At 42.9% G+C, this 15,975-nt stretch overlaps 1 protein-coding gene across 2 annotated transcripts in view; it reads right to left on the bottom strand.

The window, feature by feature from the left end:
* Window positions 1–15,688, bottom strand: part of CAMK1D (calcium/calmodulin dependent protein kinase ID) — a 227,809-nt gene extending 212,121 nt beyond the window's left edge. The window contains exon 1 of one of the 2 annotated variants that reach the window (XM_071734127.1): window positions 15,312–15,688. In XM_071734127.1, the coding sequence (XP_071590228.1) occupies window positions 15,312–15,403 (92 nt within the window). In that variant the 5' untranslated portion in view covers window positions 15,404–15,688. The remainder of the gene's footprint in view (window positions 1–15,311) is intronic. The other variant, XM_071734126.1, reaches the window with a different exon arrangement.
* Between the last annotated feature and the right edge of the window lie 287 nt (window positions 15,689–15,975).

Below are 15,975 nucleotides of genomic sequence, written 5' to 3' on the forward strand. Positions count from 1 at the left end.
CTGACAAGAAGCCCATCAACCCTGCAGATACAGTAAGTGATGTTTAAAGATGACCCATCTTGACTGTTTGTTAGATAGAGTTTCCTGTGAAGGCTCCAGGCAGATCTAAAAGTTGATTCCACATCTCTCTGTGTTTAAAGGCAGCCAAATATAAACCCAAAGGCTGCTTTTCACCCAGTCTGGCAACTCTGATATGCTTCAAGACATGCCAACAATAAATTAAGAGAAACCAACATGGACACAGGGCTCTCTTCTTACCCGAATAAACTCTATTAATCTAGAAATTCAGTTATGCAGACATAAAGTCTTCTGATATTCGAACTCTGTGATTGATTATTTCTGAGGGGAAAAATTACACAATACCTTCCTGAAACTCTGTAATTTGTTCTTACAGACCACAATACATAGAAGTATCAGAAGGAGCCATGGCAGAAAAAGATGCCAGCAGATGGTATTATCCTGAACAAAAGCAATTAAGGACATTTACAATATGTCCAAAGTGCAGCTAGAAAAACAAAGTGTAGACCTGTACATCTGTTTCTTAATGAAGCCTCGAGTATCTGACAGTTATCCAGCAATCACAAGATCAAGACTGCAGCACCACCAGTAATAGATAAGGAAATACTGTATGTATGCAGATTCTTTAACAGTAACCAGAAAATACAAGATGTTGATCAGAAACTGAGTAACCAGATACTGGAAGTCCATATGTCATGCATAAATGTAGCAAAAATAAAAGCATATGAATTTTCAGTATCACAGATTTTGTAAGGACTGTGATTTGCTCAGAAACAGTAGCAACAGGAGTCATATGGCAATGATGAGTTAAGAAATACTGTTATCTTCAATGGCACAATCATCTGGCATATCTTAAAGGCTGCTGGGAACCTTGTCACCTTGCCTGAAATAAAAAGTTCTCACTATTCCCTAAAAGCTGATTAAGACATTTCTGGTGGAAACCCCATGACACACATTAGAGGTATGAGAGCTATGAAACCAGGCACATTGCTGCCATCCTGCAGACTATAAAACACAAATGGACTGAGGGAATCCCAGAGTACAGGGAACAATCTTTTATCAGTTCCCTGTGGAGAAGATGAAAGGTTCAAACATTTCACATGGTGGTGAGAATAACCTCCTCTCCCGTGCTACAGCATTACCCCCTGCTACTTGATCACATCAGAAGGATGGGGACTCATTTATGGAAGCAAAGGGTAAAACCAGTGAAGATGCTGCTGAAGATGCTGTTTAGTGTCCACTGTGACAGTCCCTGTCACTTGTTACCAGTGGCTGCAGATCCCCCCTCACTACAAACAGGGATGGGACCATCCCAGTCACTGCTGCAACACGGTGAAAGGTCTGGTATTAAAGTAGATGAACATATCACCTCTGTCTACAACACTTGTCATTTATCTCTCATGCCAAGTTGCTTCTACATTTGCTGCCAAATGAATAAAATATTCAGCAAGATTTACATTAATGGTTAAAAAGGGCTGAGGGCCAGGCTTCCTTGAGAAACCTGCAAAAACACAGCCTTAGCACACAGTGAAAAACATACTCACATTGTGCCTCAGAGCAATGAATGCATCATTCATTTTTTTGCCAAGGCCCAGACGACAGCCTCATTAGACCAGAGATGGATAAATGACAAATGATCTGGTGAATAATGTCACCGTGGGCCACGCAGGACTTCATGGCAAGCAGCACCACTGAATACAGATGACTGGGTAGGGACTGTAAGAATAAAAAATGTAAGGCTTTAAGAATTACTTTCCTGGAAAAAAATAGCACTGGTTACTTGTTATTAATTTGCTTTGTAAATTGATTTTGTCATGTCACCTTGTCAAAGCATTGAACAAACTGAATAATTGCTTAAGCAGCTTTGATAGAGATGTGACAGATTATTCAAGCATTGTGATTCTTTGTTCTCATATATCTCATTAAGAAATGATGATTGGTTCTATTTACAGCTCTTAAGCTGAATCCAGCCACCACTGACACATGAATCCAACCTGGCATCTACCAATTTTTTATTCTTCTCAATCCAAAATTGTTCCTGGGGAAGTGGCTTTTGCAAACCCTTTCAGTGTAGTGGCTGATGTTTTTTTAACGATGCAAGACAGAAGGGAAAAAAAATGCAACTGACTTCCCTGCTGATTTATAGCATCTATGGAATGAAAAGAAATAAAACTTCTTGTGCTTTGTATTTATCGCCTTCCCCCATCTCCTATGGAAGGACTATTTTTAATCTGTATTGTTTCATTAGAGAGATTCACAGCACATCCCTGCGAACAACTGGGCTGGTAAAAGATGTGAACTGCCCCATGGGACAAGCTCAGCCCTTTCCTCTTCTGTCCTGGAATTGCAACCTGTTCCTCCACAGCCCGGTAACTTTATATTGCCATCTGAAACCTGAGAGTAAGGAGCAGAAACCACTGCTGGTCCAGTGCCTTTCTTGACTCCCAGTGGAAAACCCCCAAGCTGTGCTCATCAAAGGCAGAATTTTACAGTCACTTTGAACTGCTGCAAATGATTCAAGAGAAAATCAGAAGAGAAACAGGCCTGATGTGCTCTTGTGAGCTGCTCTCTGACTGCAGGAAGATTTGCTCTGAGTGGAAAGCCAACTCATGAGGAGAACTCCAGGAAGGCATTTTACAGGCATCTTCTGAAGCCAAAACTACTTTTCAAAATATTTGTATTACCAAACTCCCTTTCTTCCATATTTTGCCTTAAAGCACCAGAATATCAAAGCCACTGTTATGTCCCTTGGGGTATTACTTAAATAATAGGAAAAAAGTGAATTGATTACTAATGTACCCACCACCACAGACATTAGCAGGGTGGGTTTTTAATCAACAAAACCCTGCATGCCCTACCCATAGAGCAGCAGAGGGCAATGAGCCATTGCCATCACCATGAGGGCACTGGTGCAGACTGGAGTTAATTATGGTCAGTTTATGGTCATATACTTCAACCAGCCCACCTATTGAGTGGAATCACTCACAGGTTATGAGACAGCCCTACAGACATCAAGAACAATGTTAGTTAATTCTCCTTCCACTTTGCACCCAAAAAAGGCTCCCATCTTCTTGCCACTGCCTTAATTTTCCCATGTGAAAGGTGCTTTACCTAAACAAAGCCCTTAACTGACCCAAAGGAAGACTTTTTGCTGTCCTCCAGCTGTGCTTCCCAGCTGTGCACAGCTGTGGGATGGAACTGTGGCACTGCACCTGAGTGAGGGGTTTAAGATTTAAATAGGAGACAGAAAGCACTGATTCAGAGCAGAGGTAACATGAAGAGCAGGATATACCATCATGTTCACCTCCTATTTGACTGGGTTCAACCCCCCCCCAGCCAAATGAACAAGGAGGCACCAGACTGGGGAACAAGAACAGAAACAGAACCATTGGCTGCACCCAAGTCTTATCTCAGCAGATGGAAGCAGGCAAGGAGGCATCACAAGAACATCTGTCAAGAAGTCACTGCATAGAGAAAGGCAAATAGCAATCAGCTAAAGCCAGTTTGCATCCCAGGACCAGTATCTCCTCATCACTGGGGATATCCTCATACTGAATTTTGGGTTAGACCCTTTATTAGGGATCATTAGATCATGCAAGCAAGCATGACTCTCCTGCCTTCTCCTCAATGTAACCCAAATCTGAAGAGAAATTCAAACTACAGAATAAATTAACAATGTTCACTATGATCTTAAACAGTGTTTACCAAATGGCACAGGTCATTCTCTGTGCATTTATTGACTGAGCCAAACAACATGCTGGGTGGCAAGAAACTAGCACCATATATCACTATATATCACTATATAAATAGTATTTTTTATGTCTTTGAGTATCTATACATAAACACTGCATCTACTTACATGCATATAAAGGGCTCCCACACCTTCAGCACAACCACACAGCACTGCAAGACAAAGATGTGGCAGCATCCCACCATCTCCAGAGCACACACTGGCACTGAAGCTGCCAGGCACCTCAGTGGCCCTTGATGAAGCATTGGGGATGAGCTGCCCTGCCCAAAGGACCCATGCTGGTGAATTTTTGCAGTTCATTTGCTTGCTCATTAACAAGCCAGGGGACCTGCCTGTCTCTGGAGTCAATGAAGCTCAAAGCACACAGCCCATTCAGAGGAGAATGCACCTGCAGCACAGCCATGCTCTCAGCTTTAGTACTTGTTATCTTCTCTTTCAGCAGTGCCAGAAGGGCACACATTTGCTTTCTGGGCACAAATCTCAGCTGACATCAGGAATCCTAGAATCACTTTATTTTCTTTCCATTAAAAATACAAGTTTCTTCAGAGAAACTCACTCAGAGGACTTTCCTACAAATCTCTGTGACATTTTTTTTTCAGGGTTTCTCTCTTAAAAGCACAGGATTTATGTCCATTACATAAATTAGATGGCTACATCTGGGAAAATAAGTGAGTAAAACTACTCCAGTTACCTTAATAGCCAAGAGCAGAAGCCTCAGTGCAGCCTGCAGTCCCTGTATGTCCTGTGTCTGCCTGCTTTTAAGAACCTTGGGTTCTTCAGCTCATTTCTTGTTACATTCTCCCCCAGTATGTAAATATCTAGCCTCCTGCTTCCTAAAGCTATAAATTTAATCTGTGACATGAGACATTTTTCTCCTTTCTAAGTTATTGCTCTTGTGCCTCAGTGCCTGGGCCATTCAGTCCCCAGGAGTCACACCATTATTCTCCATAAATGTTTTTATCTAAGCACCTTCTTTCTCACAGTGCATCAACCAACTCAGCTAACAAGCCACAGGTTCTTTGTCTCCCTCTTCTCTCCCTAAAGAAGGGCACATGTGCAGCAGTAGAGGATTTTGTGATTATCTTTTTTTTTTTTTTTTTTATGCTTGGGACCATTTCATATGGGGAAGGAGAGCTTGTTTGCTTTGTAATATTCAGGTTGCTATGTAATTATGCTAGAGAAGGTGTCTCAAAACACTGTGGCTTGGTCTCAGAGAATGAGGTGGTGTTTTTAATTATGATCATCATCAGCCCATGGAGAAGCTCAACAGTGTCAGACACAAAAAATGTTGTGTCTCTTGAACAAATTAATTACACCCTTGTGGAAAGAAATCACATTAATGCAGAGGAGTGAGGCTGACAAGGATCCCAGGAGCTTTAGATAGTCTTTTAGATATTTCAGGCCAAAATAAAAGATAAAACCTTGAAATTTGTTCAGGTACTCTGGATGAGAATGGGTAGGGAGCACAAAACAAGATTAATATGTTCACAGCATCTTCTGCCACTGACAGTGCACACCAAGCACTCTGCTGTGCCTGAAATATGCAAAACCCTGAAGGCTTCAGGGCTGGGCATATCCTATGGATTTACTTATGCTGAGAGGCAAGAGAAGGCAGGAGTGAAAAGTGGGAGGAAATCTCCCAAGCCAGCTCAACATAAGAGGGAAGGATTATTCAGGGATACTCCAACAGGCTCTCTCAACTACGGTTGCATCTGATTAGCAACCTGTGCCTTCCTCAGAGTTTTCCACATGGCTCTACAAATCCTCTGAGAGCTCTCCTCTTCCACACACCCTCAGCTCCCTCCTACGTTGTTTGGGTTTTTCTAAATAATTTTGGCTTTTCCACATTTTTTTTCATCCAACAGTCATCCTCATTGCAGCCCTTGCCCATCACGGGGGGTCACAGCTAATGAGTTGGGCTGGGAAGTCAAGGCCTGATTGAAGCTTGGTCTCTTAAATTGCTGAAACTGGGATGGGAAAACAGGATTCTGCTGGGAACAATCCTACATCACCCCAAGTACTGCCTGGTCTGCTCCAGCTCCTTATGGCTCTGGGAAGGCCTCGATTCCTCTGAGCATCTGTGAAACAGCACTGCAATAAAGCACCCATGCTCTTAACAACCACATGCAGACAGAGCTTTGCATCTTCAAGCCTTAACTAGTAAAAACTAATTCTTTGTGATGACCCTGGATGAACCACATAAAAATAAATACATTTTGAAGACATTGGTGCTGACAGAGTGCCCACTATTAAAAGAAGCAGGATGGTCCACTGCATAAGGCTGGAGTTATGATTCTGGCTGTGCTTTGGGTTTACAAGCAACACATTTCCTCATCTCTAACAAAACAGTGTTAGCATTTTTGTCTTATTTATTTAGCTTATAAGTTCTTCTGGGTATGAACAGTTGTTTACTCTGGTGTTTGCACTATTTCTAGCTCCACAATGCCTGTTCTCATCTGAGGCCAATGAAAGGCAGAGTAATAAAACCCCCAAATATCTTAGATCCTTCATACTGATCTGCTCTGGCAGAGGGGTTGGACTAGATGATCTTTTAAGGTCACTTCCAACCCCTAACTTTCTGTGATTCTGTGATATTTCACTTGTGAGTGTCCAACACTCAAACACAGAACAGCTTTTCAGCCTTTGCAAATCTTTACATTTAAGTACAAGGAGTTACACTCTTTTATTTTGTACTATCCTCAAAAGCCCATCCATTTCTTCAACCAGCTGGAGGGAGCAGGGCAGCCACATTTCTCCAGCACACAAGCCATCAGGTCAGCAGGCAGGTTTCACATCAGCTAAAATGTTAACATCACAGATTGACTCCACAGGGATGGGAGGTACAGGCTTAAGGGAGATACCTGCAACATCTGTGGAACCCCCTTTCCAGGAGCTCCTGGAAAGAACTTCAAACCTTTGCATCCCAACACTGATGAACAAGGGTTACTTATTCTCCAAACTGCCCTCACCAAAACAACCATGGAGGTGAAAGGTTTCCAGACCTCAAGCTTTTCCACAGGTCCTGACCTTGCTTTGCTCCCATCGGTCACCGATGAAATCTCTTGGTCCTCTGCACTCTGACAACCAACTGAGCATCAGATTTAGTTATCAAATTTTGGGTGCTTGGTCTTGAAAGAACATACCTTCAAATATTCAGCCTAAATTAGGGAGAGTTTAGAGCAGGACAATGAGAGGAATCCACAGTGGGCAGAAAGAGAGCAAAGGCAAAGGGTGTAGGGGAGAGCTGCCAGAGTTCTGCACCCTATTGCTGCCAGGGGCAAATGCTTGAGTTCATTTGCCCCATTAAAAGCACCTCCTTTTTTTTCCTCCCTGAAACTGTAAGTAGGCTGAAACTTTTGTTTATCTCCAACTGGGAATGTAAGAAAATCAAAATAAAAAATAAAAGAAATCCTACATCTAAGCCAGCATGTCTTCTCTCACATGCTTCTTCCCCTTTCGACTCTTGAAAAAGGTATTTTAAGAACTATCTTTGTGGTTCTGTACTCCACTTGTCCAAAGCTGTTGATGTGTTAAATGTGACATATGATATTGCCCAGGAAAAGAGCACACAAAATCAGTCATCTGTTTTACAGAGCATCTCCAGCCCTTGTACTCAATTGCTCTACTCATAGATCAGACCCAAAAGAGAGCTTCTTCTGAGCATATCCAGTGTTAATTAAAAAAAAAAAATTAAAAAAAAAAAAGCTTTTAAATCAGCCAAAAAATTCTACTCAAAAGTATTATTTTAATTTAACCTCATACAATCTGTCTGGTGAGTAATTCTGGCATAAAACTCAATACACAGCTTTCAACATGAAAACATCAGTGAGGGGCCTTCAAAAGTTTATTAACAATCTGTTATTTATAGTTTTGTTTTTAAAAAAATGATTGACACAACATTCAGAGGAAAATCATAGGAATTGCCAAGTCAGATAACAAAAAAAAACATCAGTGTCAAGATTTGATAGAAACATTTTAAGGAATGTTATGATTTCTAGAAAAGATAAATATTCTGATTGCTGAGCTATTTGTCATTCAACAACAGCCCAATCACACACACATGTTTGCAAATTATTGTTATTGTTGTTAATTATTATTTACAGAAAAGCACTGAAATGCAAAGGTGGTTTGAATTCCAATGGAAATGGCAGATTGCTGCCCCAAAGAACTTTTTATTTCTCCCTTCACTCATTACCTGTTTACTAACAGTGCCCATTTAGTCTCAACTTGTTTTCATGCTATCTAAAATGACAAGAAAATTAGGTCCTATTAAGTAATCACGAATATAAACTGTGACTCACCAGTTAAGTGAATACCATTACTGGCAATAAATTCAGAATCCTATTATAAATACTTGTTATTGTCAAGCAAACCAAACAATACAACTTCATTCAATATTAATTCTATCTCTGGATGCTTGAAAGGATTAAATAACTCCTGCCAATATTCTGCGTGTAGTCAGGAGAACCATGTGTGAAGGGCAACAATAATTGAGGTCAGTCACCAAGGTAGGGAGATGAAAGAGGCAAAAAGGAAGGAAAAAATACAGAGATATTTTAGCTCCTGTGTGAAAGCAGATGGAGGGTGAAGGAAGCAGACAGGCTGCTCCAGATGGCAGGAGCGGTGGTGAAGAAGGCTCTCACACCCACTGTGTTGTGGCTGTGATGGGAAGAAGAGACTTTTGGTTAAAGGATTACTATAGGACTCAGGTTCAGCTCCATCCACTACCTCTCCACCAGGTCTTCAGACCCTCTGGGTTCTGCTTGTTGCAGGCTTTAGGGTGTCAGATCCCTCTGTGGCTGACAAAAAAGTACCAGCATTTTTATGTGTGTTTGGCCCTCACAGCTGCACAAGAATTTTTGGCCTAGGCAAGGATTGCATTTCCACAGAATCATAGAATCTGATTGGTTGGAAAAGACTTTTAAGATCATCAAGTCCAACCAAAAATCCAACACTGACAAATCCATCACTAAACCATGTCCCTCAGCACTGCATCTACAAAGCTTTTAAATCTCTCCTGGGATGGTGACCCAATCACTTCCCTGGGCAGCCTGTTTCAGGGTTCAATAACCCTTTCAGTAAAGAAGTTTTTCTTAATACCCAGTACAAACCTTCCCTGGTGCAACTTGAGGCCATTTCCTCTTGTTCTGTTGCTTGTTAGTAGGGAGAAGAGGCCAAACCCCCCCTCACTACATCCCCTTTCCAGGCAGTTGCAGAGAGCACCAAGGTCTCCCCTCAGCCTCCTTTTCTCCAGGTTAAACAACCCCAGTTCTCTCAGCTTCTCCTCATAAGTCTTGTTCTCCAGACCCTTCACCAGTTTTGTTGCTCTTCTCAGGACACTCTCCATCACCTCAATGTCCTTTTTGTGGTGAGGGGACCAAAACTGAACAGAGGATTCAAGGTGAGACCTCACCAGTGCTGAGCACAGGGGGCAATCCCTGCTGAGCTCCTGATACCCACACGACTCCTGATAGAAGCTGGGATGCTGTTGGGCTTCTAAGCCACCTGCACAAAACCTTCCAAAGCCCTGTGCTTTAAAAAATAGGGGGTGAAAAAGCCCAAATATCCTATTCCAACCCTACCCAGGCATCTTATTGCCACCTTGCAGGTCAAGGACACTTCTCAGTCACACAGCGTGCAGGTGAGTGGGTGTCTTCCAGCAGCAGAGACAGTTCTCAGACAGCAAAGATGCACTTGAAAGAGAACAGCCCTGGAAAAAGAGACAAGGCAAGGCAAAAAGGGGTAAGACATCAAAACTGGTAGCCAATAAGGCTGATGAAGGAAGCGTGAGCACATATGTGAGCTGACAAAGTCCCCAAAATTATCCATTCACCTGACAGCCTTTGATTATTGAGTATTTTAAAATTTTGTTTTTAGATGGCAAAAGAAAATTGGACTTCATGCTTTACTGTTGCCCCAAACAAGCACTGTCCAAAACGCATCCATTAAACTTGCTTGGAGACCTGTCAAAAATCCTTTTTCTAAAGTCCTCTCCATCAGCCTTTAAATCCATTGGCCATCTTGCTTTTCTTTTTTCCCCATTTCAGTTCTAGGTAAGTGCTCAAACCTGCTATTTTCTGTAACTGTTCAAGGGAGACCAACAATCTACATTATAAGATACTACAATTCACATTGCAAATAGCAGGGACTCATTATTTTTAAGAACACAGGGGAGGTAAGCCATGCCACACAATAGCAACCAGGATTACTTAGTTTAAAAAAATATAACTATCACCATAAAGGGTTCCTAACAGTATTTTTCTGCTTGCTGCAGAAACTAAAACATTAGTTTCACAGCATTAATTTAAACATAAATACCTGTACCTCAGCTCTCACTGCTCTTCCCCAAGATGCTTGAAAGGTGCTGTGGGTACCAGGCCCCTGAGGATGAATTATCCCTAAACCCCCATTACTCAGATTCCTAGAGTTACTGATCTTAAAGTCAGAAATGACCATGAAACATCTTCCTCTGTAAACATGGACAAGAGGCTCTTCTCTTTCCTGGTGATTCTAGCATGAAGCCTGAGAGCTCTCAGATGGCAGGAGGATTTTTCCTAGCAAATCATCCCAGGGGAGATGGGAACCACTTGCCTCCATAGTTTGCCCCAGCAGTTCATCAACCTTCCCCCTGAAAACATGTGCCTTAACTTCAGCCCGTTGGGACACTGTATTTTTTCTCTGAATATATGTTTTTAACATGAAATGTTTCTTTATTTTTTTTTTTTTTTTAAGAGGAAAATACTGAACTGAGGAAAAGATGAAACAGTCTCACAGTGCCACTGCAGCCTCACTGGAGTGCCATCAGAGAGAGGCAGAAATTGCTGGTAATGTCAGCAGAAACATGAAAATCAAACACACTCTTCAGAGCTCACAGGGGGCACAGAGCCAGAGGAAGCACAGATACCAACACGTTTCTTTACATCTTGAGAATTTCCAAAATCAGAAGGGAAGACCAACTGAGTGACTCGTATGATGCCTCAAGTTAAAAGTCTCAACAGTGATGATTTGTTGTGCTGAAGTCATCACAAGTGCTTTTTGCACTCAGCTGATGAGAAGGGAAGATCTTTGAGCAGAGAAAACAGATCTGGAGCCTGCTGGTACCTTCCAGCACCCTCTCAGACACATGGGGCACCTTGGCCAGGACCTGTCCTGACCACCAGCATCTTCTTGCCAGTGGAAGTTTGAGGCTGAGACACATCACCTCCAGTAGCCTTGTTCTCCCTAAAGGTCTGAGCAACCAGAAACAGATGAGAACATGAAGTGGAGCTGCTCATGGAAAGCCTGAGTGTCAGTGCAAGACTGCATACAGGGGAAGACACCATGAAGGACAGGAGAAGACAAAAACACAGGAGGCAGCACATAAGGATTTGTGACAATGTGTGAGAAAGAAAATAGATGTGAGAGCAGGACATGGGATGACTTCATTTCACAGCATGAACAAGAACATATGGGTATGGGGAAGAGTCATGAAGAGCACCAGGAGCCCATCAAATGGTGTAAGAGTATGGATAAGGACACAGATGAGACACAGTTATGGTAGATCTTCTGAGAAAAACAGAATAACCTATAAGTTTTCTCTATACTGTGTTTTAAGAAAGTACTGGACACATCTTTTCAGAGTATATTTGTCTTCCCTATGTTACTACTATATCCTCACAAATCCCTGTGTTATCATTGCTAAGATTTAAAGATTCTGCCACATCAATTTTAAGAACAGCACAAGTATTCCAATAGATATGAAGCTTGAGCCTCTCTAAATATTGTAATTTCCATCATAAGTCTAATGGCAATAAGGCCTAATGAGATACCTTAGAACTGTGGGCATGATCCTGATCCACTTAGGCAGACCAGATGATTGGAGGCTTTCCTCTTTGGCTGGTGGATGACACGGCACACCTTACTACTTCTTGGAATGTCAAAATCTTGAGTTTTAAAATGCCTTAGACATCATACATTTAAATATGAAGAAAAAATGATATTTCAGTGATCACTCATCTTCTTATCAGATTCCTGATCCTTGGAAACTTCACACCTCTCAAGGGCTGGGACAGAATTCCCCCCTCTCCTGGCAGGCCTGTGAATTGAGTAGAGCTACAAGAGATGAACTTGTGGCTATTTAAAAAGATTAACAATTATTCAGATCATCTTCTTTCCTCAGGCCTACTTGTTTTGACTTGGAAGGGATCCTCCTGCATCAGCTGAGGATCAGGCCCAATGCTGTTTTATTTTTTTTCCTTGATTTACTTTGTGTATTTCTTCTTAGCTGTTTTTTCAGGATCTGTAATTTCACTTTCAAAGGCTCAATAGTGAACAGGTCCAGTTTCAAGAAGAGGCACCCACTGATCCTGTACATACAGAGTGTGGTGCACTGCAAGTTACCATCAGCACCACCAAAATAAGGCAGCTCAAGAATGGATCATGACCATTATATGTATTTTTTTATAATATATTTTTTAAAAACATATTTTGTTAGTTTATATCTTAATTTATAATACATTCTATTTTCTTAATTCATATTTGCAAAATATTTCATTTACACTCTGGTACCCAAGAGACTGCAGACACAAATTAAGATTGGGGACTCATGGGAACTAACGACTACACTTAGGGACTGAGCAAATACAAACCAGGGTAGAGAAAGGTTTGAGTACCCTCTGAGCCAGCCACTGCACTGCTGGTAACTGCTCCAGGAAAACACTATTGCCCAGCAGCACTGAGCAAAGCAAATAACCCAGACCTCAGCCACCAAAGGAAACAATTCTCTGGGTGGAAAAGGCTCCTTATCTACATCTGGAGGTGACGTCGGATTCAGGATGCCCATTTCAGCATCAGTGTGGTTGGACATGATTTACAGAGACACATAAATAATTAATCCAAGCTCTGGAAGAAAGACCTGGGTAGTCATTAGACATATTCCTTGAAGCCCAAATGACCTAATGATTAACTGAGTTAGGATCTTATTAATAATTCCAGCAATTTCAATTCTCCCATGTTAAAGATTTGCTGAAAAAGCTTTTATTCAGATGAAAGACTCCCTTCAGAGAACAACACATTAGCAGATTATACATATAGATCTAACATTCACAAATCAATGAAAGTAAAATTTATTTTTAATGTTTCCTTTTCACTTTCTCCCCTGTTTGGGGGTTTAGTGCTTTTCTTTCTATGAGCAATTTTACCCCAGGAAATTCAGACTGCTGCATGGAAAGGAGCTGCTTCCCCATTAAAACTGGCTTCAGTGCTTCAGCATCCTGAAATGGAAGGTGTCAGAGAAAAGCAAAATGGGGCTACTACCCTAATCCAGTGCATCTCATCTGACCTGACAAGTTTTTCACTCCAAGCCCATCCGTGCAAGAGAAAAAACCCATTAGGGTGGTAAGATCAGCCAATGTATATACAGCAGGTCTCAGCATTACAATGAAGAAGAGATCAAAGCAAATTCTATCCCTGTTCCTAAATAATGCCAGAGGAAAGATTTTGGTCCAGGTGCTTTAAAGGATTTTACATTTTTGCTTAATTCCATCCTTTGGACTCCTGCACCCTGTATATCTGCTGCTCAGTTCAGTGAGCAGACCTTTACAAACACTTCATGATTTGCACAGTGATGTCCTACATTTTTTAGAAGTTTCACACCCTGGTAAATCACACCAGAGCTGATAGGAACTGCAGGTGCTGTGCTCGTGGGTGGCCAGGGACAGAACCAAAACTCAGATTCAAATCTGGTAATTACCAGGCTACCTCCTGAAATTAAGGAATGCACAACCAGAGGGCAACCAATGTGTAGGCTGTTAAATGCACATACATTCATAATTAATAGGGCTTTGTCTGGAAAAGAAAACAGCTCTATTTCCTTTATAAAGGCCCAGGTTTGTAAACCATTGATTTTAATTTTAAAATACTTTGTAGATTGACTTGTTAAGTCCAATTTAAAACTTCACAGCTTCCACTCTCATTAGAAAGGACTTACCAAACCAAACTGGGAGGCTAAGACAATGGTTAATCATTTGAGACACTAATTGGCCTTATTAATGAATTTAATTTGCAACAGCCATGTTAATATGCATAACTATTAACTCTGACCAACTTTACCTTCATTGGGACCTACACCTGCACCCATTAACTTCTCTGGGACACAGATCAAGGCCACAACATTAATTCACTCCAGAATTCTTCAGTGGCACAAATGAGCCCTCACAGCTCCGAACATAACAACCAGGAAGATGCCAGAGAGTTGCACAGTGCAAACTGTCCTGCTGCTCTTAACAAAGCTCTCTGCTTAAAGACTTTCCTCCCAACACCCCATCATTCAGGAAGGGAACCACACACCTCAAGTGACAAGCAGGGACAAGTCTCTCCCGACATGAAATTCCGACAGCTAAAACTCGATGAATGTGATGAGAATGCACCATAAAGCTTGGCTCTTACACTGCACTTTGCTTCTTCAAAGACCTGGACAGACATTAATTCCATGTGCTAAGTCAGCATTTTTCCAAGGGCTTGGCTGCCTGCTCGTTGCAGGTGTGTGACCCACCCCACATTAAAGGACCAGCCTGAGCCTGAGTCGCAGTTTGTTACTAGGAAATCAGTGAGCCCGTGAACCAAAAATACTCTGTTTATAGAGAGCCCTCCCTTGGAAGCAGAAAGAAACTGAAATATGACAGTCAAAACTTATCCAACCGTATTTTGGGACGCAGAGTATGGGAAGCACTATTTGGGATTCACGGTGCTTCATTTAGAGATGGGCTTGAAGTTGCAACTGAAGAAGCGGGGGTGACACCGCAACGAGGAGCAGTCCCAACGCAACTGAACTTTAATTCCAACATCTCCAGAGGCAGCAGCCCATATCCTGACCTCCTCCAGCACTCCTGGCTCTCCACCTCTAAAATATCCCATAAGTAAAAAAAAAATTTCAACAAAAATAAAACTCTCTGCCCAGCCAAAAAAGCATCAGCCCGCACCCCGCTCCCTTGCACCATCTGCGCATGTTTATTCTCAGCCTTCCGATAAAAAAAAAAAAAAGAAAAAAGAAAAAAAAAAAAGAAAAGCCCACACTAACGTTTTACTAATCTTTATGCCCCGCCACTATAAATAACAAATAAACCCCAACACAGTTAAGCACCGTAGCTAAAACACATCCAATCCACTCCGATTATTCCTGTTTGTCTCTCCACGAATAGATGCAGCCCTCGGCTTCAGGGGAACGCGTGCGAGTCAGACCGCATTTATTTACAGTTGCACCAGTGAGAAAAAACCTTTCCCCGTCTCCTGGTCCTATAAATATTTTAAAACACTTTTCCCCCCCCTTATTTAGGAGGTAAAGGGGGGATCTTAGCTCAGCAGATACATTTTTCTCCGTGTTTCCAGACAGCCCCGACTTCTCGGAGGGATGAGGAGGGAGCGGAGCGGCCCCGAAGAGTGCACAGAGGGAAACACACACACCCGCACACACCCGCGGGGTGATCCGCGCATCCCCGCGGAGAAGGACCCGCGCCGCCCGCCCCGCGCAACCCCCCCCAGCCCCCGCAGCCATCCCTTGACCTACGTCCCCAGCGTCTCCTTGAACTCGAAGATCTTCTTGATGTCCTCCGCTTGCTTCTTCCAGGAGCCGCCACCGTCCCCGTTCTCCCGGGCCATGGCCGCGGCGCGCAGACCCGCGGATGCCGGGCCGGGCGGCACCGAACCGGCGAGCGGCTTTTGCTTTCCCTTCTGTCGCGGTAGCAGCGACTGCTGCTGCTGTTCGCTCTTCTTCTTCTTTCTTCTTCTTCTTCCTCCTCCTTCTTCTTCTTCTTCTTCTTCTCCCCTTCTTCCTCCTCCTCCACCTCCTCACACTTCCTGCCCGCTGCCTCTCTTATTTCCTCCGCTCTCCGGCGGGCTCCGCGAGTGTCACTTTTCCTGGGCTATTTCCTCCCAACTTTCTCTGCCCCCCCCTCCCTCCTCCTCTTTCCCCCCGCCTTTTTCTACTCTTCCCACCTCCGCACCCCCGCCGCGGAGTCACTCCCGGGGCTGCCCCGTCCCTCCTTCCTTCCGCGCCCCGCGCAGCAGCTGCGCGCACGCTCTGGGGATCACTCTGATCCCTGATAGACCCACCCCGGGAAAAAGTCCCCCTTTTTTTTTTTTTTTTTTTTCCTTTCTTTTTGTTGGTTTGTTTGGGTTTTGTTTTGGTTTTTTTGAGAGGAGGGGGTCACTGTTTCTTTACCCCCCGCGCC

Source organism: Heliangelus exortis, chromosome 1 (genome assembly GCF_036169615.1).
Source record: "Heliangelus exortis chromosome 1, bHelExo1.hap1, whole genome shotgun sequence".
Classification (NCBI taxonomy): Eukaryota; Metazoa; Chordata; class Aves; order Apodiformes; family Trochilidae; genus Heliangelus; species Heliangelus exortis.